This window comes from Nannospalax galili, unplaced genomic scaffold (genome assembly GCF_000622305.1).
Source record: "Nannospalax galili isolate Female #2095 unplaced genomic scaffold, S.galili_v1.0 scaffold191, whole genome shotgun sequence".
Classification (NCBI taxonomy): domain Eukaryota; kingdom Metazoa; phylum Chordata; class Mammalia; order Rodentia; family Spalacidae; genus Nannospalax; species Nannospalax galili.
In genome coordinates, this window is record NW_008331484.1 from 6,238,328 (window position 1) to 6,260,865 (window position 22,538).

At 37.5% G+C, this 22,538-nt stretch overlaps 2 protein-coding genes across 4 annotated transcripts in view; one reads left to right on the plus strand and one right to left on the minus strand.

Moving 5' to 3' along the window:
* Tmtc3 (transmembrane O-mannosyltransferase targeting cadherins 3) overlaps positions 1-20,548 on the minus strand; it is a 49,599-nt gene extending 29,051 nt beyond the window's left edge. Inside the window, exons 1-6 of one of the 3 annotated variants that reach the window (XM_008824080.3) lie at positions 20,347-20,548; positions 12,373-12,588; positions 8,924-9,142; positions 7,202-7,301; positions 1,529-1,644; positions 762-934 (exon numbers count right to left, since the gene is read on the minus strand). In XM_008824080.3, coding sequence (XP_008822302.1) covers positions 762-934; positions 1,529-1,644; positions 7,202-7,301; positions 8,924-9,142; positions 12,373-12,561 — 797 coding nt within the window. In that variant the 5' untranslated portion in view covers positions 12,562-12,588; positions 20,347-20,548. Of the gene's footprint in view, positions 1-761; positions 935-1,528; positions 1,645-7,201; positions 7,302-8,923; positions 9,143-12,372; positions 12,589-20,319 lie in introns of all 3 variants that reach the window. The other 2 variants (XM_029559176.1, XM_029559178.1) reach the window with 2 other exon arrangements.
* Positions 20,549-20,752: 204 nt separating this feature from the next.
* Cep290 (centrosomal protein 290) overlaps positions 20,753-22,538 on the plus strand; it is a 106,805-nt gene continuing 105,019 nt past the window's right edge. The window contains exons 1-3 of the mRNA XM_029558973.1: positions 20,753-20,932; positions 21,418-21,547; positions 21,667-21,744. Of these exons, the coding sequence (XP_029414833.1) occupies positions 21,446-21,547; positions 21,667-21,744 (180 nt within the window). The 5' untranslated portion in view covers positions 20,753-20,932; positions 21,418-21,445. The remainder of the gene's footprint in view (positions 20,933-21,417; positions 21,548-21,666; positions 21,745-22,538) is intronic.

The window sequence follows — 22,538 nt, forward strand, 5'->3', positions numbered from 1 at the left end:
GACCAGAAAATAGTTACTTGGAAGTTGGGTGGAAATTTTCATATTTTAGTTCCAAGGTCAAATACCCAGAAAGATCTTGTGGAACACAATTATTCCTCTTCTAAGGCTTACTGTGGTCGCACAAATAAAGTTTAAAAGCAAAATTAAAAGATAAACATTTGAAAATTACCAGTTGTAATCAATTCAACTCATAGTAACGAGAAAATTTACATGATATAAACTGATCAAAAAAATAGTATACATGATAGAATGTACAACTGGAGATGACAAATCAAAGCAGAACATGTAGAAACATGGAAGACATTAAGAGCTCTGAGTGCGCAGCTGTGCACAAGAACCTGCCTAAAACTAGAACAGCCTTTTTGTTTGTATTGCTCATTTTTTAAAAAATAAGACAGAATCTTGCAATGTGGGCCCAGTGGCCTCGAACTTGCTATGTAACCAAGGCAGGCTTCAAACTGTGGAGTCAATCTGTTTCTGCTTCTCAAGGGCTCAAATTTATAGGTATGAGATCCATACCTAACTAGAAAAAAAAAGTATAAATATGACTCTTTTTAGAGATGACACGAACTTTTAAGATGAGAAATAACAGATGAAATTAAAGAGACAATTCAGAGTGATTAGTGAGCTTGAAAACAGAATGAAATAATCATTGAAAACTTAAGTATAAATTAAAGAACTTCTGGAGCATTTATGATGGCCTAAAACCTTAAGTCAAAAATAAAGAATGGAAAATCCAAAAAGGAACCAGAATTTCATACCTTGTAAATACTGGAAGTTGGGACTGAATAACCTGGACTCTAATCACAACAAGTAATAATGTACTGAACATCAAGACAATGAGTTTTATTAATGTCTGCAGCATAGAAAATGGAATACTACCCTTTCCACGGAGAAACTGTCCAGCAACAGTACATAATAATGGCAAAGTATACTGAAAAAGAAAAAGAAAAAAGGTTTAAATAACCAATAACGATCCATGTTTCCAATAATGCAGTACTTTTTAAATCTAAGATTAGATGCACGTAGAACAATTTATGGAATTGGTAAAGAATGAAACTGAGTTCAGTAATCAGTAAATAATTAACTAGCCTGAATGGTATCACTGGATACTTTCACAAACTGTCTAAAGATTCCAGGCCTTAAAAACATATGGAGCCACTGGGGTGTGGTGGCGCATGCTTCTAATCCTAGCACCCAGGAGGCAGAATCAGGCAGATCTCTGTGAGCTCAAGGCCAGCCTGCTGTACACAGCAAGTTCCAGGCCAGCTGGGGCTATAGGGAGACCCTGTCTCAAAACAAAACAAAACAAAACAAAACAAAACAAAACAAAACAAACAAAACAAAACCATAAGAAGCCATAAAACTGTTTTCCAGTAAGTTGACAAAATACATTTTTTAAAAAAAATAAGTCTTGGCATGATTATTAGCAAGCAGAATGATTACATATATGTAACGATATGCTTTGAAACAAAGCTATTACAGCCAGGATAAACCAAAGAAAAGTAAAATTTCTATTTTTTCTTACCCCTTGGGCAACAAATACTTCATACACACAGCAAATGCCAACAACTGTTATTCCTTGTTCTTTACACAGTGTTGCTGCAGCCACTAAGAGCACTGTTAATGCAATTGGGGTCCACACTGCAATGGAAGGACAAAAAAATAAACCCATAAAGAACAATTTTGAATGTCACAAAACACTTTTAAATTGTCTTATAATTCACTATCAACATTTTAATTATTTTTCATTAGCAATACTTCATATTTTAAGATACATTTAAATTCTGTATCTTTTTGCTTTACATAGTCAAAGCAAAATATCAAGATACATAATCTAACCTGTTTCTTGGAGATAAAAATGATCTAACACTATCTTTTAAAATAGGGTGGTTTGAATAAATTAATAGGGCTAAATATGATAGAATTATATATCCATATATGTTGTTACATCAGTACTTCACTAAAAACATGAAATTTGAAACTCTTGGTTGAAGTGGGATACAACTCATAAAGGTAAAAACTAAAATGAAACAGGTTAATGATAAGCATTTAAATCTACAGTGTTCTTTTTTCTTTACTAAGAATATTAGCTGGGTTCTACAGGTGTAAAAGATACATAACTTCAGCAATCACGTATTACTTATTTCAATCACTGAACAATGTGGGACAGATGGCAATTAAGTAAACAAGTAGTGACACAGTTTGCCAAATGGTGCAAAGTATAAGTGTTACGGAAAACAACCAAAGGCAAAGGAAGAGATGCTATTGGCTACATTACAAGCGAAGATTGGGCAGAAACCTAAAACAATGCAAAGGCCTTGAGATTGAATCAACCTTCAAAGAATGGCTAAAGCATGAATAATCCAAAATTTAAGGTCTTTAAACAAATCAGACACTGAAAAATTTTGCAGAGAATAACATAAAACGAGATACAATGGGTAATATAAAGATGATGAATAAAAGTATGGCCTCAAGTCAAAGTCATTTAATATACAATTATCTCAGGGTTAAGAGCACAAGGCCTAAAGCAAGTTTCAGCATCTTTCCAATTGGAATTTAAAGGTACTGAGTAATAGGGAGAAAAAAAATCATAAATAAACTGTAAACTATATGTTTTGAGGTTAGAAATGAAAAATACAGGGTTGGAAAGATGGCTGAGTGGTTAAGAGTACTGGCTGCTTTTGTAGAGGACCTGGGTTCAGTTCCCCAGCACCCACACGATGGCTAACAACTATCCATAACTCCAGATCCAGGAGATCTGGCGCCCTCTTCTGGCCTCTGAGGGCATTGCACACATGGGTGTCCTACCACACATACATGCAAAATACTCAAGTACAAATAAAAGACAAAAAAATTTTAAACAGGGAATGAGAAAGGCATAATAAATGTACAAAAAAATGAACATGGTTTTATATTATTTTGATCTAATGGTGATAAAATAGCAAGTTGGCTCCTTCCCCAAAAATTAATCATAGGAAAAGTCTAAGTGAGAAGGAAATATGACATCTAAAAACCTTTTTACAGGAAAAACACAGGAAGTTTCCCTGGCATTCAAGGTTATTTTAAGTTGGTGTATTTATGTGTTAAATTGGACTGCATCTAAAGTAGAAGGCAAGAATAAGTAATTTTAAAAAATTTATTATTTTTATTTTATGTGTATGAGTTTATTGCCTGCATGTGTGACAGGTGCACCCGTGTCATGCAATGCCACAGAGGTTAGAAGAGGGCATCAGATCTCCTGGAACTGCAGTTACAGATGGTTGTTATCCACCACGTAGGTGCTGGGAACCGCACTTAGGTCTTTTACAAGAGCTGTCAGGATTCTTAACCACTGAGCCATTTCTCCAGCCCCAGAATAAGAAAAATTTAAAACTTCTGTTTTAGCCTCTCCTGACTCCTTTTGATAAGAGTCTGGATATACCACTGTTTTTCTTATTATACGAATCTGGTTAGTGGGAGTTGTAAAGGCCAGATTGTAGCACTGCAGAAATCTTGATGGAGTAAGAAACAGATAACATACAAAGGAATAGTTATCCAACATGCATGGTATTAATTTATGTCAAAAAAGTACTGGCATGAAAACAAAACAGAAGAGAACACACGACCTAGAAGAAAGCACAGACCATGTCCAGCCAAGTGGTTTTTGATAAAGGTGCCAAAACCATACAATGAAGAGAGTCAACATTCAATAAATGGTGTTGCAAAAGTGGTTATCAACAAGCCAGCTATAAAAATCAAGTCAACAATGTAACTGTTAGAAGAAAACACAGAAGAACGTTCAGACATTGGAATGGACAAGATTTTTTTTGGTTAAGACTCAAAAGCACAGGAAACAAAAAAGCAGAGATAAATGGGCCTGCATCAGGCTAAAACAAAACAAAAACCAAAGAAAGCAAAACAAAAAAATGAAAGCTCTCTGCACAGCAAAGGAAATAATCACCAATCAAGAGCAGAGCTACAGAATGGGAGAAACATTACTGACAATGAATATCTTGGATACATGCATATGAAAAATAACCCAATCAAGAAATGGGAAATAGATATTTCTCAAAAGAAAACATGGAATTGGCCCTGAGTATAAAAAAATGCCTAGCTTCACTAACCATCAGAGAAATGCAAATCAAACCAAAATTTCACCTCATTCCAGTAAAAATGGCTATTAATTAAAGTACAAGGGGGTTGCAGTAATAGTTTAATAGTACTGTCACTTGCCTAGCATGCATAAAACCCTTGGTTTTATTACTACCACAATGCAAGCAAGCACATGCACGCGTGCACACACACACACCACACACACAAAGAAAAATAATTTAAAAAATCAGTTACATATTACTCCATTTAGAATTGAAACTGGCCATACAGAAATATAGAAAAAAAAATAGCAAGATGGTGGAATACACGTATAGAAGTTCCTAAAAAAAATAAGTTTCAGGAGCTGGAGAGATGCCTCCGAAGTTAAAAGCATTGGCTGCTCTTGCAGAGGATCTGGATTCAATTCCCAGCGCCCACACGGCAGCTAACAACCACCTGCAACTTCAGTCCAGGGGAATTCAGTGCCCTCCTCTGTCTCTGCAGGTATTTCACAACAGAGGTACACTTATACACATGCAGGTAATACACTCATACACATAAAACATTAAAAAAGTAACAGAATTAGCATAATTCAGAAATCCTATTCCTAAAAGGAACATCAGTATGCCCACAAGATAACTGCACTCGTGTTTATTGTGTTACTATACACAATAGCAAAGAATTATACTAACATAGTGCCATCTGATCAATGTATGAAGAAAATGTACACATGAACAACAGAATGCTATTTACCACACAATAATTAAATCTTGTTATTTGCTGCAACAGATAGAAATGGAAATCACTGTATAGGCAATTATTACATGATCTTAGTCACTGAGGATTCTAAAAAAGTTGCTCTCAAAAAAGTTGTGAGTATAATAGTTGTTACCAGAGACTGGGGATGGCAGGAGGGAAGAGAGGAATTGGAGAATGGTTGATCAACTGAGTACTAAGTACTACAATTAAGTATTAAAGCTAGACAGTAGTAAGTAGTTCTAGTGTGATACTGTCTAGTAGGGTGAGTATGAATAACAACTATGTATTTCAAAAAGCTAGAAGAAATTTTGAATGCTTTTCCTACAGAAAAGTGATAAATGTTTAAGGAGATGGATATTTAACCTGATACATTATGCATTTACATCAAAATACTATGTTATCCCATAAATACATAGTTTATTTTATGTATTCCCTAATTTTTGTTTTAAATTTATTTTTTTCAGACACATTTAAAAAAAATTATTTTTACACCCACTTCCCAGATAGCACCCTCCCATAGCCTCCCTTCCCCCACTAGAGCCCTTATACTCTGATATCTCTGCTACTGTGTGCTGTGTTGTCAACACCCCCAGCATTCCCCACTACTTGCCCTTCTGGTGAATCTAGTCAGCCTATCTAGAGGTCTTTGTTTTAGGAGGGTCAGCTGTTTCTCATCTAGTGGTAATCAGTTGTCAATATTCCTTTGGATAAGATTGGGGTCTGCTGTTCATTTTCCCAGTTCTATGCTGGGTTACTATCTGGGAATCCCTTTGGCCTCCCTGGCCAACAGCTCAAAAAAAGTTATTGCCTGTCTGGCATTGTTGCTTGTTATGTAGCCTTTAGCTATGCATATGGACTCTTATAAACAGATTTATTTTTACTCTTAAGGTCGTTTGAGGATGTGTTCCTCAGGGGTCACATGGGCTTGGGAGGGATTTTTTATTTTATGTGTATGAGTCTGCATGTAAGGGTACCACATGCATGCTCTGCCTGCAGAGGCCAGAGAGGGTGTTGGATACCCTGGAACTGGAGTTACTAATGGTTGTTAGGCATCACGTGGATGCTGGGAACAGAACCCAAGTCCTCTGACAGCAAGTGCTCTTATCCACTGAGCCATCTCAGTGCTGGTCTCCAACTCATACAATCATCATAGTTGAGGATTACCTGAACTTCTGATCTTCATGCCACCAGTTCTCAAGTTCTGGGATTACAAGTATGCATTACCATGTCCAGTTTTATTCTGTGCCAGGGCCTTTGACTGCTAGGAAAGCACTCATACAACTACAGCTGAGCTACAACTCCAGTTCCCATTAAGTGTAGTTAAAGTTAAAAAATATTCCTATCAGTGCTTTGAACTCTATATTGAGAACCCCTGCCTCTGAGAGAAAGCAGGAAAAAACTCAGTTTAACATTAACCAAAAAAAGATTAAGACAATTTAAATAAGGGGCATGGTGACACACACCTTTAATCCCAGTGCTTGGGAGGCAGAGGCAGGTGGATTTCTGTGAGATTGAGGCCAGTGTGCTGTACATAGTGAGTTCCAGGCCAGCTGGGGGGGGTTGGGGGGGAAACAGGGAAATTGTGTCTCACAAAGATTCCCCCTAAAAAAACCCCCCCAAACCCTACTATTTAAGAAGCCCTGTTTTTTCTGGGTGTGGTGGTATATGCCTTTAATTCTGGTACTCCAGAATTAAACATAGGTGGATCACTGTGAGGTCAAGGCCAGCCTGGGACAGTCTACATAAGGAGTTCCAGTTGGGGCTGCATAGTGAGACTCTTGTCTCAAAACCCAACAAACATTTTTTAGGTCTACAGTGCCTGTCCCCCCGTCCCCCAAAGTTGAATAGCATCACGGCCTATGAATTCTTCTTATCCAAGATAACTAAAAGCTGGGGAATAGCTCTGTGGGTAAAGCACTTGCTGTGCAAGCAAGATCTGAGTTTGAATTTCTAGAGCACAAGCAAAGCCAGGCATGGCTACAAGCATGTAATCCCAATATTCTTACAGAGAGTTGGGAGTTGGAGACAAATCCCAGGTTTTTGGGTAGTAAAACAGCAGGGAATCAGTCCCATGGTAGAAGGTGAGGACCAACAGCCAACATTGTCCTCTGACAGCTCCGTGTATGGTAGTTTGCATATACACACACACACACACACACAATATATATATATCTGAAATATTGGTATTTATACTTGTTTTTACAAAAAATTTTAATGCTGATGTTACATGCCTTGTATTTTCATACATGGTAAAGGAAAAAAATAAAAGCAAACCCCAAATATTATTTAATATTTTATAAGAAACACTTGGAAAAAATAAACCTTATTTGATTGAACTTCATAATTATAGAAAAAAAAAGACATTTACCTATGGAATTATCTGGCCCCTTTGACTTAGTATATGACAAAAATGCAGCTAGAAAAAAGATAGATGACAAAAGTTCCGCTCTTCCTACAACACCCGTTACCTAGAAAAAGAAAGGCAGAGAGGAGCATTCATATTAACACAGAGTATCTTGAAAGCTTATCATGTATAAACAATACCAACACTTTACCTAGAAACTAAAGTCTATAATTTTAAGATTTTTCTGTGACATGTGAGTGCCCTCAGGTGGTGAGTTTGGGTATCATTCAGAAAGGAACACTTACCAGTGATTCTTCTTTTTTTTTTTCTGTCCTTTTGAGACAGGGTCTCCCTGTAGCCCCAGCTGTCCTGGAACTCACTATGTAGACCAGGCTGGCCTTGACTCACAGAGATCTGCCTGCCTCTGCCTCCCGAGTGCTGGGATTAAAGGCATGCTGCCACCACGCTTGGCTTTTAACAGTTTTTAAAACATATTTAAAAATAAGTTTTTTAAACATATTTTATTTCTTATTTTTAGTTTATGTGTATGAGTGTATTGTCTGTCTGTATGTAAGTGCTCTTGCACATATGTCATGCAATGCCTACAGAGATCAGAAAAGGGCATCAGATTCCCTGGAACTGCAGTTACAAATGGTTGTTAGCTGCCATGTGGGTGCTGAGAATTGAAACTGGTTCTCTGAAAAACAGCTCTTAATCACTGAGACATCTCTCCAGCCCCATTTTTAACAGTTCTTTTATCATTACTTTAATCTTGCAAAAATATTAGAGAGGTTCTTTGTATTCATTACCCAGTTTCACATAACATCTTAGTTACAATATAATATCTAGAAGAATTCTTTAAAAAAATCTAAGTACTACATATTTTCTTAACGTGTTTTCTTCATATGAAGGTATAAATTTGATAATATAACAAACTTTAAAAGTACCTTTCATTAAAAGATACAAAAACTTCAAAGTCTGCCTTTTAAAGCAATGGAACTCAATGTACAATTTGAAACAATCTACCACTTTTGTAAATGTATGGAAAATCATTCAACCAGATACCACCTCATTTAGGATAGCAAAAGAGAGACATTATCAGTCTCTAAAATACATATCCTTTTGTTTAGAAAGGAAAACATATAGGAAAGCAATTAAACAGAGTGTATAACTTAATTCTTCCCTGGAAAGAAATTTTGGAGTTTCAAGGTTGCCAAGAAAAATTATTTTGGCTGTGTCTTGATAGGAAAAACTGTGTTCATTTCTATTTTTCTTAGTAACATTAAGAGATTACACATTCTTTTGTGTGTGTGCAGTTGCGCATGTATGTAGAGGCCCAAGGTTAATGATCGGTGTCTTCCTCCATTGCTCTGTACCTATTTCTTGGAGACAGGGTTTCTCAATGAACCTGGAACTTACTGTTTAGCCAAACCATGCCCTAGGGCTTCCCTGTCTCCACCTTCCCAGTGTGGGAGTACATGTGTGTGCTGCCACTCTTGGCTTTTTACATTGGTGATGGGATATAAACTCGGATCCTCACACTTGTGTGGCAATCACTTTACCAAGTGAGCCAGTTCCCAGCACCTTACATGTGTTTTTGAATGAATAAATGTTATGTTTAAAAACTTAATTAAAAATTTTTTATGTAATAAAGAAGACAGACCGTGCATTAGAGAGGTAAGACTTTCCTACTAAGAGAAGTCTACAAATACTTAGATTAAAAAATCAATTTCTAACTTGACTTACTGCTTCTGTGTGTATCGGGTGCACTGCAAAGAGGAGAGCAGCAATCACACTGCTCCTCTTGTCCAGAAAAAGCTTGCAGACTTTAAGAAATATCACACTAACAATAGCATGAAAAATTGTGTTTAGGAGATGGTAGGACATCGGTTTTAGTTCACTAAGTAGATAATTTAAGCGAAATGTCAATACTGTTAACGGCCTGTAAGACTTGTGGCTTCTCTCCTAAAAAGAAAAATAAAACCATTGATTAGTAAAATACCTTGGTCCTTCAGATTACAAAAGGATCGTTGTTTTTATTATTAAAATAATGATTAAAGAGTAAGAGAAACAAAACATATATTACTAAAATAATGATTAAAGAGTAAGAGAAAAAAACAAATATGTTATTTGTTTAAGAATGTTTCCCTGCTTGGCTAATGGATATAAAAACTCAAATTTTATCTCTAAACATAAATTATTATTAATTTTTTCTAGGATGGTGCATAGGCTCTGGCTATGTAGTCCAAGTTACTCAGGCTAGCCTTATACTTGCTATCCTGTTTCAGCCTCCAGAGTGCTAGGATTAAAAGTATCACCATGCTCAGCATAAAAATATTATTTAAAAGAATATTTCACCAGATATGGTGGTGCATTCCTTTAATCTCAGCAATCGGTATGCAAGGGCAGGCAGAGCTCTGTGAGATGGAGGCCAGCCTGGTCTACATTTCATTGTAAGTTCCAGGACAGCTGAACTATAGGGAGATCTGTCTCAAAAAAACAAAACAAAAATTCATTATTATGTGTGTACGTGTATCAGTGTGTATATGCATGTGCCACGATGCATGTGGAGGTCAGAAGACAACTTTCAGAAGGTTCTCCTCCATTGTAGAATTTGGGGATCTAACTCAGGTCATCAAGTTTGTGAGACAAGCACTTTTACATGCTGAGCCATCTCATCAGCTCCATAAAAATTATTTTTAAGACAGTATGTTGAACCTACATTATTTACAACACAAGGTAGAAAAAAGATACTAGTAATGTTTTTAATGTCTGAAGTATTTCTGTAGCTCCACTGGAACATGTGTCAGGTGAAAGGACAAAATTGGAAAGAAGAAACAGGGACTGGGGAGATGGCTTAGCAGGTTAAGAGCACTGACTACTCTTGCAGAGGACCCGAGTTTGATACCCAGCACCCACACAGCAGCTAATAACAATCTCCCAACTTCGGTTCCAGGGGATCCGACACCCTCTTTTGACCTCTGCGGGCACTGCACAACATGGGTATACTTAACATACATGCCGGCAACACATTTATATACACAAAATAAAAATATTAGAAAAGGAAATATGTATTTTAAATAGCAGCATATAAACTGCTTAACTATATTATGTATACATATGTCATAGGTCATTACCAACTAAAAGTTTATTATACCCAATTTATTATCTTAATTCATCAGAAACCTATTTAAATACTGTAACAAATGACCCTCAGCTTATTAGATACCAGGTTTACTCTGAAAACACAGTATAACTGCTAGGTCCATTATGAGTCAAATAATTCACAGCATTAATACAATCATCCATATTAACAAAAAATTTTAATTACTCATGATAATAGTTGACATGAATAGAATGAATGAATAAGCTTACATTACTCTGTTCCTTAATAAAGGGATAGCAAAAAAAAAAGGGGGGGGGAACCTACCAAACAAAAAGACTTCTTAGAAGCCTGGTACGTTAACACATGGTACTTTACAGGCCAAATGCTACATGAGTGGCTCATTATAGCTCAGTGGTTCTCAGCCATGACTGTATCACAGAATCACTTGATGACTTGAATATTCCCACTCAACAATGAGAAACTCTTGCCACATCCACATTACCAAAATAAGGCCTGAAATACTGATGTCCACATCTTGGTGACATGTGAGTATACAGTTTTAGTCCTGAATTTTAAAATGCTACATATGCATTCTACTGTGTAGTTGGGATTGTGACCCACTAAAATTATCAAAAAAGTACTACCTAACTACAGGATTGTCCCAAAAGAGAAAGAAACACCTCTAATGTGGGAAGTATCAATCGAGCTAGGACTAAGAAGCAAATGACACACACACACACATACACACACACACACACACACACACACACATTTAAAGAAAAAATATTAAATGAGATCAAGAAGGTATTTATTATGTGCTTATTTCTAAAGGAATGAAAATATGAGAAGCTTCTAAATTGGGGGAAATGGGGAACTGTCATAAATGATGACTGAGAACAAACTACTGTACAGTAAGTATTACACGTTATGTTAAAAAAATCTTCATAATCCACTTGACAGGCACGATAGATAAATTTATTAATCCTCAAGCACTTTTTAAAAATATATCAAGAAAGTTATTTACCATCTAAAAGCTGTAGTTACATCTATTTCACGGTAGCTAATGTACAACAAAGCTAGCATTAGATTCCAGTCTGTATGATTCCAACTTGATAAGGGTTTACTCCTAAATGTAGTACTGACCTTCAAGATGATTTTTTTAAGGAGATTTTTATTTTATTTTACTTATTTATTTATGTATATGAATGTTTTGCCTGCATGTATGTACATGCACCTGTGATATGCAATGCCTGTGAAGGCCAGAAGGAGTCAGATTCCCTGGGACTGGAGTTACAGATAGTTGTCTGTCATCATGTGGGTGTTGGGAATTGAACCTTGGTCATCTGGAAGAGCTGCCAGTTTTCTTAAACACTTAGCCATCTCTCCAGCCCCCTAAAGATTTTTAAGACAGGCTCTCACTATGTAGCCCTGGCTAGCAATGGAGACCAGGCTGCTCTCAAACTCAACAGATATACCAGAGTCTGCCTTCTGAATGTTGGAATTAAATGCATGTGCCATCTTGCTTGGTTGGCTTTCCATTTTTAATAACCCTTGCCTTACTGCAATGAAACTAGCAATGTGTATTTATCTTTAAGGTCTAATCTATTTATACTGATGTTACCATGTTTTGAAAGGGTTAAATATATCAGATCTTTTGCCTGACTCACAAGACAGAAGTAACAGATTTATATTATCTGTTGCTCTTCCTATATACAAATTATTCTTATATACAGATTTAAAAAATACTTTATTATTTTTATTTTAGTGTGCAAGTGAATTGCCTGCATGTATGTAAATGCACCTGTGTCATGCAATGCCCACAAGGTCAGAAGAGGGCATCGGAACCCTGGAACTGGAGTTATGGACAGTTGTTAGCTGTCATGTGGGCGTTGGGAATTGAACCTTGGTTTTCTGCAAGAGCAGCTGGTGCTCTTGAGTCATCTCTCCAGTCCCAAATATTATTTTTGAAAAGGTTAGTCAAGGTACATTGCCAAGGAAACAAGTCCTGCTTTTAAGATAATTATATCTGTAATTTCCTGCCTGACTTATTATAAAAAAGTTATGTTTTATACAATAAGCAACTACTTACCTCAGACATAGGAGTTCCCCAGAAGTCATTTTGAAATAAAGTTTTCAAAGGTGTAGATGGATGTAGGTCTTTATTATCCAGTATTGCTGAAACATCATCAAAAACAAAACCACAAAACAGGCTGTTCCAATAGCAGGCAGCAACCACTCCTACTATTAAAGTTACTTCTGTGAGGTTAACATCAGCCATTTTTCCTTCAAGCACTGATAAACAAAGCTGGGGAAAAGAACAAGCAAAGCAAAATGAAAAAAACTTTTTCCAAATAATTACAATTTGAGTAGCACAGTTGTTTCTTTTTTAAAAATTTTTTATTATTTTTATTTTATATGTATAAGTGTTTTGCCTGCATGCATGTAAGTGTACCACATGCGTGCAATGCCTGTGGAGGCCAGAAGAGAGCATAAGAATTCCTGGAACTGGAGTTACAGATGGCTGTCAGCTGCCATATAGGCTCTGGGAATCGAATCTGAGTCCTCTGGAAGAACAGCACGTGTTTTTAACCACTGAACCATCTCTCCATCCCCACAAATTGTTTCTTCATGTGTGTTGTTACACTTCTTTTGGGTATCACATCACTTTGTCTTTGGGCCTCTTCTCTAGCTAATCAGACAGAACAATCACTATCAACTGTCAAGGTTAGGCTCATCAAAGGGTACAGAGACAATGTGTCTTTGTGAGAAAACCTATGGACTGAGTATGAAGTTGGTGCACTCAGTTTCAAAACAAAACAGTCTAAATCAGAGGTTCTGCGATGCTGTTTAGTTTTGTCATTAGTCTTATAGAAAAGTTTTCTAGGGGCTGGAGAGTTGGCTTAGGGGTTAAGAGCACTATATGCTCATACAGAGGATCTGCATTCTGTTGATTCCCAGTACCCACATGGTAGTTAACAAACTGTTCATAACTCCAGTTCTGACCACATCAGTAAAGAATGTGAAATAAAATAAAAATTCCAGCAATAAAGTGAGTAACATGGGGCGGATTTTAAATCAGATACAAAATTTACATAGGATATGAGATGCATAACATATACGGGAGTACAAGAGTACATTTACAATCATAGATTGCATTAAACTTCAAGAAAAGACATAAAATTCCAACCAACAAAACAAAGGAAAACAGTTGCACCCTTTAGGAAGTAGTTATCAATGAAAAGAAAAAGCATATAGAGCTTCATCTTGAATCCAGAAGTGACTTCCCATCTCTGAGGGGGACGGAATTGCACACTCGTATTAATACATAAAAAAGGCTGATGGTGCTTCTAATTAAAAGAATGGAGAGACTGAAGGAGCATTTGCTTCAGCTCTTGCCAAACTAGACACTAGACTAAGAAGCATTTTATAAAAGCAAGGACACAAACGTAAATGGATAAAGAAAACTGCAGAGACCACAGCAAATTTTGGAAGTTAGAAAATTTAAGGGATTAGTATATTAATCATTGGAGCCCAAGAAAGTAATTTATTTCTAAGATGATAGGAAAAGGCTGAAATTTCTTACCCCTACCACCTCTACAAAAGATTTTTGGAAATAGGACTAGGAACAGTCCCTTATTCCAATGGAAACTGTAAAATATTGGAGATTACTTTTCTGAAGTACTTAAAACGCAAGATCTCTCATTTGGTGACACAATTGAATAGAAAGGAACAGTACTGAAAATGAGGGTTAAATAAAAGTTTGTCTATATAATTTATGTTGAGACCCTCCAGCTCTGTTCTCTAAATGGGCAAAGAATTCTGTAAAATTTGATAGTGCTGGAAACAGAGAGGATTCCAAGACAGAAATATAAAACAGGTTTCACACCAAAACCGGGAATCAAAACAATCTTTTTTAAACTAACAGCGATGCAAGTTAGAGAAAAAAATACCCATAAAACACAAAGGAACAGTGTCTCAAATTTCTAAGGGACAATGACTTCCAAAGTAGAGAATTTTTATTAATGGACCCACATTATTCAAGGAGAAAAATAGAATACATTTCAAAATATGTACTACTCTCACGAAATTAGGACAAATCCCTACCCCCTCACCAAATAAACAAACAACAGGAGAACAACAGATAAACAGGATCATCTAGCATGTGGTAGTCAAATACTTAAGTAAACAGCTTAAGGGATGTAGAATTTATTTTGGTCATGGCTTCAGAAGTTTCAATGAATAGATACCTGGTTGCTTTGCTTTGCGTACATGGCATGGGAGAATAGCACGACAAAACAAAGCTGCTCAGCTTATGGCAGCTAGGAAAGAGACAAAGGATGGATAAAGGGTAAGACAGATCCTTCAACTACACTCCCTGTGGGGACCCATTCCTCTAGCCAGGTTCCACCTTCCAGTTTTCAGTACCTTTCAACAGTCATTCAATTACTGTTTACAGTACAGCACTTATGTTTGCATTTTCCAAAAGCCTCTCCTCTGAGCACTGCATTAAAAAGCATTCCACACATACGCATCAGATATTGGGGGACATTTCATATTCAAACTATAACACAGTAAAAAGCAACAACCACAGACATATGCAGAAAAGAAAAAAGGAAAAACAAAAAAACCCACAGCCAAGTCTATCAAACAGTCCATAATGTACAGGTTAGAAGTTTCTTAAATGATAATTCCAACAGAATACCTGCTGTATATAAATGAAGTGCAATGAGGAACCAAAATGTTCTTAAATCTCAAAATCTCCCTCCTTCCTTCTGTCTCTGTCTCTGTCTCTCTCTCTCTCACACACACACACTGAAAACAATTAGGTATCCATTACTGGGTAGACTAAATAAACATAAATGCTGTGTAAGGACACTTTTCTCTTAATAATATAGCTTCAAATCCCTGATCTGCAGAGACCAACTCACTTGTGATGACAATGTATTTTTTTATTAGTTATAATATTTATTTATTTATTTATTTATTTATTGTGTAAGAGTGTTTGGCCTGCATGTATATGTGTATCCATGTTGTGTTATGCCCACAGAAGCCAGAAGAGAGTGTTGGATACCATGAAAATGCAGAATGACAGCCACCAACTGGGTGCTGGAAATCAAACTCAGATCCTCTGAAAGAGCAACCACTGCTCTTAACCACTAAGCTATCTCTCCAGCACCAAAACAAACACTTTAAATTAAGAGAGGGTAATCTGGCATATTGTAAATCAATATATTAGTTTTATAACTACAACTTATAGAATATTTATGATAACAGCAATATAAAATATTAAACTGACTAATCTACAGACAGACTAGCTTGGTTTTTTTGAGAAGGGTTTGCCCTGCAACCCCAGCTGGCCTGGAACTTGTTATGTAGCCCAGACTAGTCTCTAACTCACAAAAATTCACCTGCTTCTGCCTTCAGAGTGCTGGAATTAAAGAAGTATGAGACCATGCCCAGCTATAGACAGGATTTTTATAAAAATCTGAGTTGATAGTTTTAACTTTAATTTTTTATCTTTATAAAAGTCAATACATGGCTTTGGATCAACATACTACATACACAAAGAATAGTGGACCTTCAAGATTATATTGCCCAGTGACACAGTTGTTTAAGTATGATGTGCTTCTAAGAATGCATTCCCATCTTTAAATAACATAAATGTACCTACCAAAGTTTGGCTTAAATCAGTCACCTGACTTAAGTACTTAAAGACATTCAAATTATAAATGCAGCTTTAAATTAAGACTATTTAAGAAAGCTTTTAAATGAAGGAGAAATACCCTCAAGTTTTAAATGTAGCTGGTTAAAGAACTTTAGTCATCTTATTGAGTTATAGCTTTAAAAAAAGACCTATTATATATAAAGCAAGAATTTTATGCTCTAAGAATTAAAGAATGTAGATTATGCAGTATTTGTTTATGAACCTGGATAGATCTATGGTTCTATATAGTTAGGCAGTTATACAAAAAAAAAATACAGTAAAGTTGCAGAAGGTCCACTGAGTAATTGCTTAGCTCTAACGTAATCCTAAAATTTTTAAAGTTGATTTTAACTTTGAGAATTTTCCTCTGCCGTTGGCTTGGCTCACTGCAAATGGGATATGACTTGCTCTACAGATGGTACTTTATGTTCTTATTAAACACACACATTTGTTGTTTTGTTTTACCATTAAAATTGGAGCAGAAAGGAAAGGAAAGAAAGACAAAAAAACTATTTGTATAGTTGACCACCATATTCAAAGACCCTCATGGGTTCTCTGAGGAACAAAAACCCATACAAGGGCTGGGAATGTAGTTCAGTAGTAGGGTGCTTGGTTAGCAGGCATGAGGCCCTTGATTCGATTCTTAGCATCACCAAACAACACAAAAAGGTATTAAGGAGGACTATCACGATCAGTTTCCCTTATTTCTATTATATCATCATTAGAGGATTCTTACTCCCTTTTTGTGATACCTAGAGCCTTTCTTTGCTGAGGTCAGTTTGCAACTACAACCCTTCTCTACTCTTGCTCTCACAGGTGGCACTCTTGGGCAGAATTACATAAGTTCTTGAACACGTACTAAAACTCTCTCACACATTAAATTCCTTTCAGTAATTATTAAGGACTCACTTGCACTGATCATTTAAAAGTTGCTATGATGAGGGGTTTAAGAAGTATTAAGTAGGTTTATCAATAAATAGATAATATGCATGGTGTGGATGACACTTAAAGATGCTTACTATTCATAATGATTATGGTGATAGTTTTATGTATGAACTACATGTATGCAATACAATATTCAACATTCGCTCACACAGTCATCTATGTATTGGTATGGAGGCAGTTTGAAGATGACCTAAACAACTATAATCAGTTGACTTTAAGAAAATTATTCTCCAACATGTGGATAGACATTATCTAATGATGTGAATCATTTACAGCACAACTGAAATTTCCTTGAAAAAGAAACTGTGCCTTTAGATTGTAGCATTAGATCTTAAAGGACGGTTTCCAGCCTGCTACCTGATTTGGACTTGCAGGTGTCACAATCCTTTAAATAAATTCTTCAATTTAAAATAGCTTTCTGACTCAGCCCCCTTTTTGGGACTATATGCATGTACCATTCTACCTTTTTTTTTCCCCCCTCAAATGTCATCAAGTAAAGTGAGTAAGAATCCAGAATAAATATCATAGTAGTTATTAAAGGCCTAGTTATCCTAGGCCTTTTAATAAAAGACTTCTCAAAAGAGTATAACATGAAAGGGTGAGAACTTGTCCTAGTATATGTCAAGAGATCACTTGTAGCCTTACTTTTGGATCTGATCAAGAGTCACTACCAAGGTAGAGTATGAGAAACATAGAGGTTACATAGCAACCCTTTATTAAGAGACAAGGTGCACTGGGGGAATTACTGTAAAAATCAGACAGACAGCTGTTGTTAGTTGTAAGAACTTCAACTTTTTGTAGGCACACTAGCATATACACTCATGCCTGCTGTATAAGCAAATGAGATGCCTGATTTGTTTGCTTATAAAAAAAAGGGATCTCAGCATGTAAGTACACAAAATCCACCACTAATTTAAGAGCATTCGTGAACTATATTATAAATGTAAAAATGCAATTCTTTTTTAGTTTATTTATTTTATGTGTATAAGTGTTATGCCTGCACGTAGGTAAGTGCACCCATGTCAGGCAATGCCCACAGAAGACAGAAGAGGCTGTCGGATCCCCTGGAACTGGAGTTATAGATAGTTGTTAGCTGCCATATGGGTGCTGGGATTTGAACCTGGGTCTTCTGCAAGAACAGCCAGTGTTCTTAACTGCTGAGCCATCTCTCCAGCCCCCATCAATTCTTTCAATAAAATTATTATTATTAGTTTTTGGTAACAATCTCACAATATACTTGTGAAAAGATGAAACTACAGGAAGAATCTGTACGACTAGAAATACTTAGCCTGGAAAGGGAAGTCCTCCTGGTTCTGTTTCTTGGGAAATCAAGAATCATTATGATTAATATACTTTCTATTATGATTAATATACTCTTCCACAATAACCTGCTCTATTTATTACTATTTTGGAGTTTGTAAAACTTTTACATGGGAAGTCTGCACTCACACTGACACCTACTAATCTATGGAGTGTCTTCCATAAATTAGGAGTGTTGAGTCTTGATTCCCTCTGGGGGGAGATATCTTGAAACACACTTTTACTACACACATTAGATAATAAATTCCTAATGTTCATGCATTATTTAGAAACTAGAACAGTAAGCTTCCTAGTAAGTCAGCGAATGGGAGGTAATAACTACAAATCCATTGGCACAGAGAACAGAGGTAGCAATTATAAAATGCAGGGCTTTCTCATGAGGTGATTTTAGTTAGATAAAACTCTTCATAAAAGCCTTGTGAAGAAAGAAGACAGGTCCAGGCAAGTGTTACTGCAACAAAGCTACTTACAAAGCTGTCATATAAAACCAGCTTCTGGAAAAGACCGATGCAGAAAAAACAATGCAAAATTTTAGCCATTTTCCTTAAAATTACACAGTAAGCTGAAGAATCAGAACTTTAAATTTCCTGATTCATGGTTTAGTAGAAAGTGTACTATACACGGGTCATGAGATCTTTTTTTTTTTCTTCTGTACTCTTATGTCAAGCAGAGTGTATGAGCTCAAAAACATTAAGATGAATCAGAGACTGGAATTTAAGATTATTCTTTAGTTAAGACTGTCACTGAGGTCTGAGCTTTGTCAATTACTAGTAAATTGCTTCTCTGAACATGTTCTCACTTCTGAAGAATGAATAATTTTCCAGCAGACCAGTCACCTTGAGTTGATTACAAATGTGAACAAGAAAGATAGGAAGTGGTATAAAGACCAAATGAGACAAGGCTAGTGAGTAGAAAATAATGTATGTTAAAAATGGAACCCAAATTCCTAATATTAGATTATAGAAGTAAACACAATAAAAGTGAATACTGCTTCATTTCTGCAAAATTATGACAAAACAGAGAGCATGAACAATAATTTACTCTTAAGTAAAAAAGTTACAAAAATAAAATGTGTAAATACAGTTAAAATACAGTATTACTGAAATTTACACAGGAAGATTTAAGTGGAAGTGTTTCACAATACTGGTTTTTAGAATCCTGAAGAATGTGTTCAGTCACAATAATTTAAATGAGAAAAGTGTTTAGCCTCTGGAAGCTTCAATTTCTTGACTTATATGGAAAATGATGATCATGCAAGCATTCATTTTATTGAATTTGCTATCAAGAATAAATCAGAAAAGATAAGTATTTCACATGCAATCTTTCAAAAAAGGAGCAAACACAGGAATCAATCCTACAAATCTGACAAGTCTTTAAAATGTTTTAAATGCTGATATTTTTCTGAGTAACTTCTTGTTTTACTCCACAACGTGTTTTGTATATAAGTCTTATCTTCAAAGTAAAATGTACTTTCACAGTCGTTTTTACAGTAGTTAAAATAAGACGAGACGCACTAGTCCAAACAGCAACATCATTTAGATATCAAGCCTGCAAGCTTCCTAAGTTACCAGGTGTGCATCACACTCCAGCACGGCTGATAGCCACAGGATGGGCACAACTTGCCCAGATACGGGTGGTAAACACCTGAGAAGGCGCGGTCACCTAAGTACCCCCGCCCCCCGGGTACCACGCAAGTGACAGTTGGCGGCCCTCCGCGGTCCACCTCCTGCACCGATGGACAGGTCCTAAGATCCCCATTCCACCGCCTGCACTCACCCCCAGAAGCACCTGAATCCACAGGACAAATGTGCTCCAGGAGGAGGGCAAGGGCAGGAGGCTGCGCGGACCCGAGGGACTAGCGGTCCCCATTCCGCCGTACGGAGGCAGATAGAATACTAAGGATGGAGAAAACTTTTTGACGTTCCTTCTTAAGCCAGGCACTGCCCAAGCGCCCCTCGCACACACAAGAACAGCAGGAGCAGCCCTCCCACCTCCTCAGAACCCCGCGGGCCCTTCAGCCTCAAGGCTGGAGCTTCCTTAAAGGCAGGAGTCTCCCGGAGCTCCTACCCAGTCGCTCACCGACGCGGACCTCACCCAAGGGCCGATCCACCGCGGGATGGTTTAGGGAAGCCTCGGGCAGAGCTGTCCGTAGAGGGACGCCACGGAAACCACGGTCATGGTCCGCCACGCTCTGGTTGCCGGGGCCGCAGCGCTTCAGCCTCAGTTGCCGCGCCTCCTTCCTCCCAGTCCCTTTCCAGCTTCTCCCGGAAGGCCGCAGCTTCCGCTCGGCATGCCGGGAGCGCCTTGTTGTCTCAGAGACTTTAATTCCCAGCATGCAATGCCGCACAGTCGAACTGCACTCTGGATTGGAGCGTAGTCCTCGCACGGCTTTAATTCATGTGTGTTAAGGAGTTCCGGGCCTGGGCGGTAGCAGTAACCGTAAAGCATGATCCACGGTCGTGAAATGTAGGCGCCCCTAGTTTCTGAGCGCTTAGTTCCGGCCTTGGCTAGGCGGGGAACCGCGTCGCCTAGCAGCCACAGCCGCTTTGGCAAGGTGGAGAATTGGCGGGAGCCTGGGCGCGACGGGACTAAGCTAGGGAGCGGCCAGGGATTCGGCGGCGCCGGGGAGTGGATGTTGCGGTAGATGAGCGAGGGCTGCTGCTTGGCAGGCTCGGTCTAGGTGGGTGGATTCTGGTGAGCGGAAGCCGCTTACTTAAGTCTTTATCAGGTTCTTAATCTTAAGGAACCGCAAGCAGCCTGCCTACCCTATCCTTCGCCCTCTTATCCGCAACCTCTTTTCGTTCTTGATTAACCTCCGGCTTCTCTCACACTTCAGTCTTTATTTGAACACTTTAAAAATCTCGGGGTTTATTTTTAGCCTTTCAGGTATCCTGGAGCTTGGCATGCGCGCATTGTCCATAGTGGTGCTTGGAGGAGGGGACTCAGAAGCTCAGCTCCGACTTAGTGTTACCTGTAATAGTTTCTAGGGTTCATTATCATGTGGTTTGTACCAGACGGTTTAATCAAACCTGTTTTGCCCCGGTATCTGTTTTGTGATTCAGGAGCCATAGGTCTTTGCCAAAACCTTTGAGAATTATAATAATGATGTAAACACAGTAATGCTCTTTACCTTGAGAGCGCTAACATCCACTTGTTTTGTTGTAGAAAGTGGAGGACAGTGAAAGAATTCAAGATGCCACCTAATATAAACTGGAAAGAGTTAATCAAAGTTGACCCAGACGACCTGCCTCGTCAAGAAGAACTGGCAGACAACTTACTGATTTCCTTATCCAAGGTTCTTAATATATAATGCTTACACACATACATACAATTGTGATTAATTTAAATTGTCCCTTAAAATCACTGAATGCCTCAACTGGAAGTGTGTTTATATTTTGCTCATTTTTTTTATAGGTGGAAGTAAATGAGCTAAAAAATGAGGATCAAGAAAATGTGATACATCTTTTTAGAATTACTCAGTCACTAATGAAGGTTTGTATGCACTAGGTGTTTCAGTAAAGGAAACATAACAATCCATTTCTGCATAAAATATTTTTATGGGGCTGGGGAGATGGCTCAGGGGTTAAGAGCACTGACTGCTCTTACAGAGGAGCTGCATTCAATTCCTAGCACCCACATGGTGGCTAACAATCATCTGTGACTCCAGTTCCGGGGTAACCTACACCCCCTTCTGAACTCCACAGGCATTGCCCAACTCAGGAGCACTTACCTGCACGCAGGCAATACACTCATACACATAAAATACACATACACATAAAATAAAAATAACGAATACATATTTCTCCAACATGAACTTTGTTTTTGTTTTTGGTCTTTTTGAGACAGGGTCTCTCCCTGCAGCCCCAGCTGACCTGATACTCTCTAAGTAGACCAGGCTGGCCTTGAACTCACAGAAGTCTGCCTGCCTCTGACTCCCAAGTGCTGGGATTAAAGGCGTGTACCACCACACCCATCTAAAAAATTTTTATGAAAATATTTGGCAATGTACCACTCAAAATATGAGTTATCTTTTAATGTGGATTGCACATCCTACAATGAAAAGCAAATCTAGTTTTTATTCTAAAGTTCCTTAATGAATGTATAGGGAAGACAGAATGAATATGTTTAGAAATAGCATAGATATATGCTAGATCCAAATAAAAAATGTAAAATGCTTGGTCATGGAGTTAATAGATGAGATGTCAAGAGGATTTGAGAGTTGCTGATGGTCATAAATAAATATTGGAAATACAAAATGCAGTTTTTACATTTCAGGAAAGATGTAG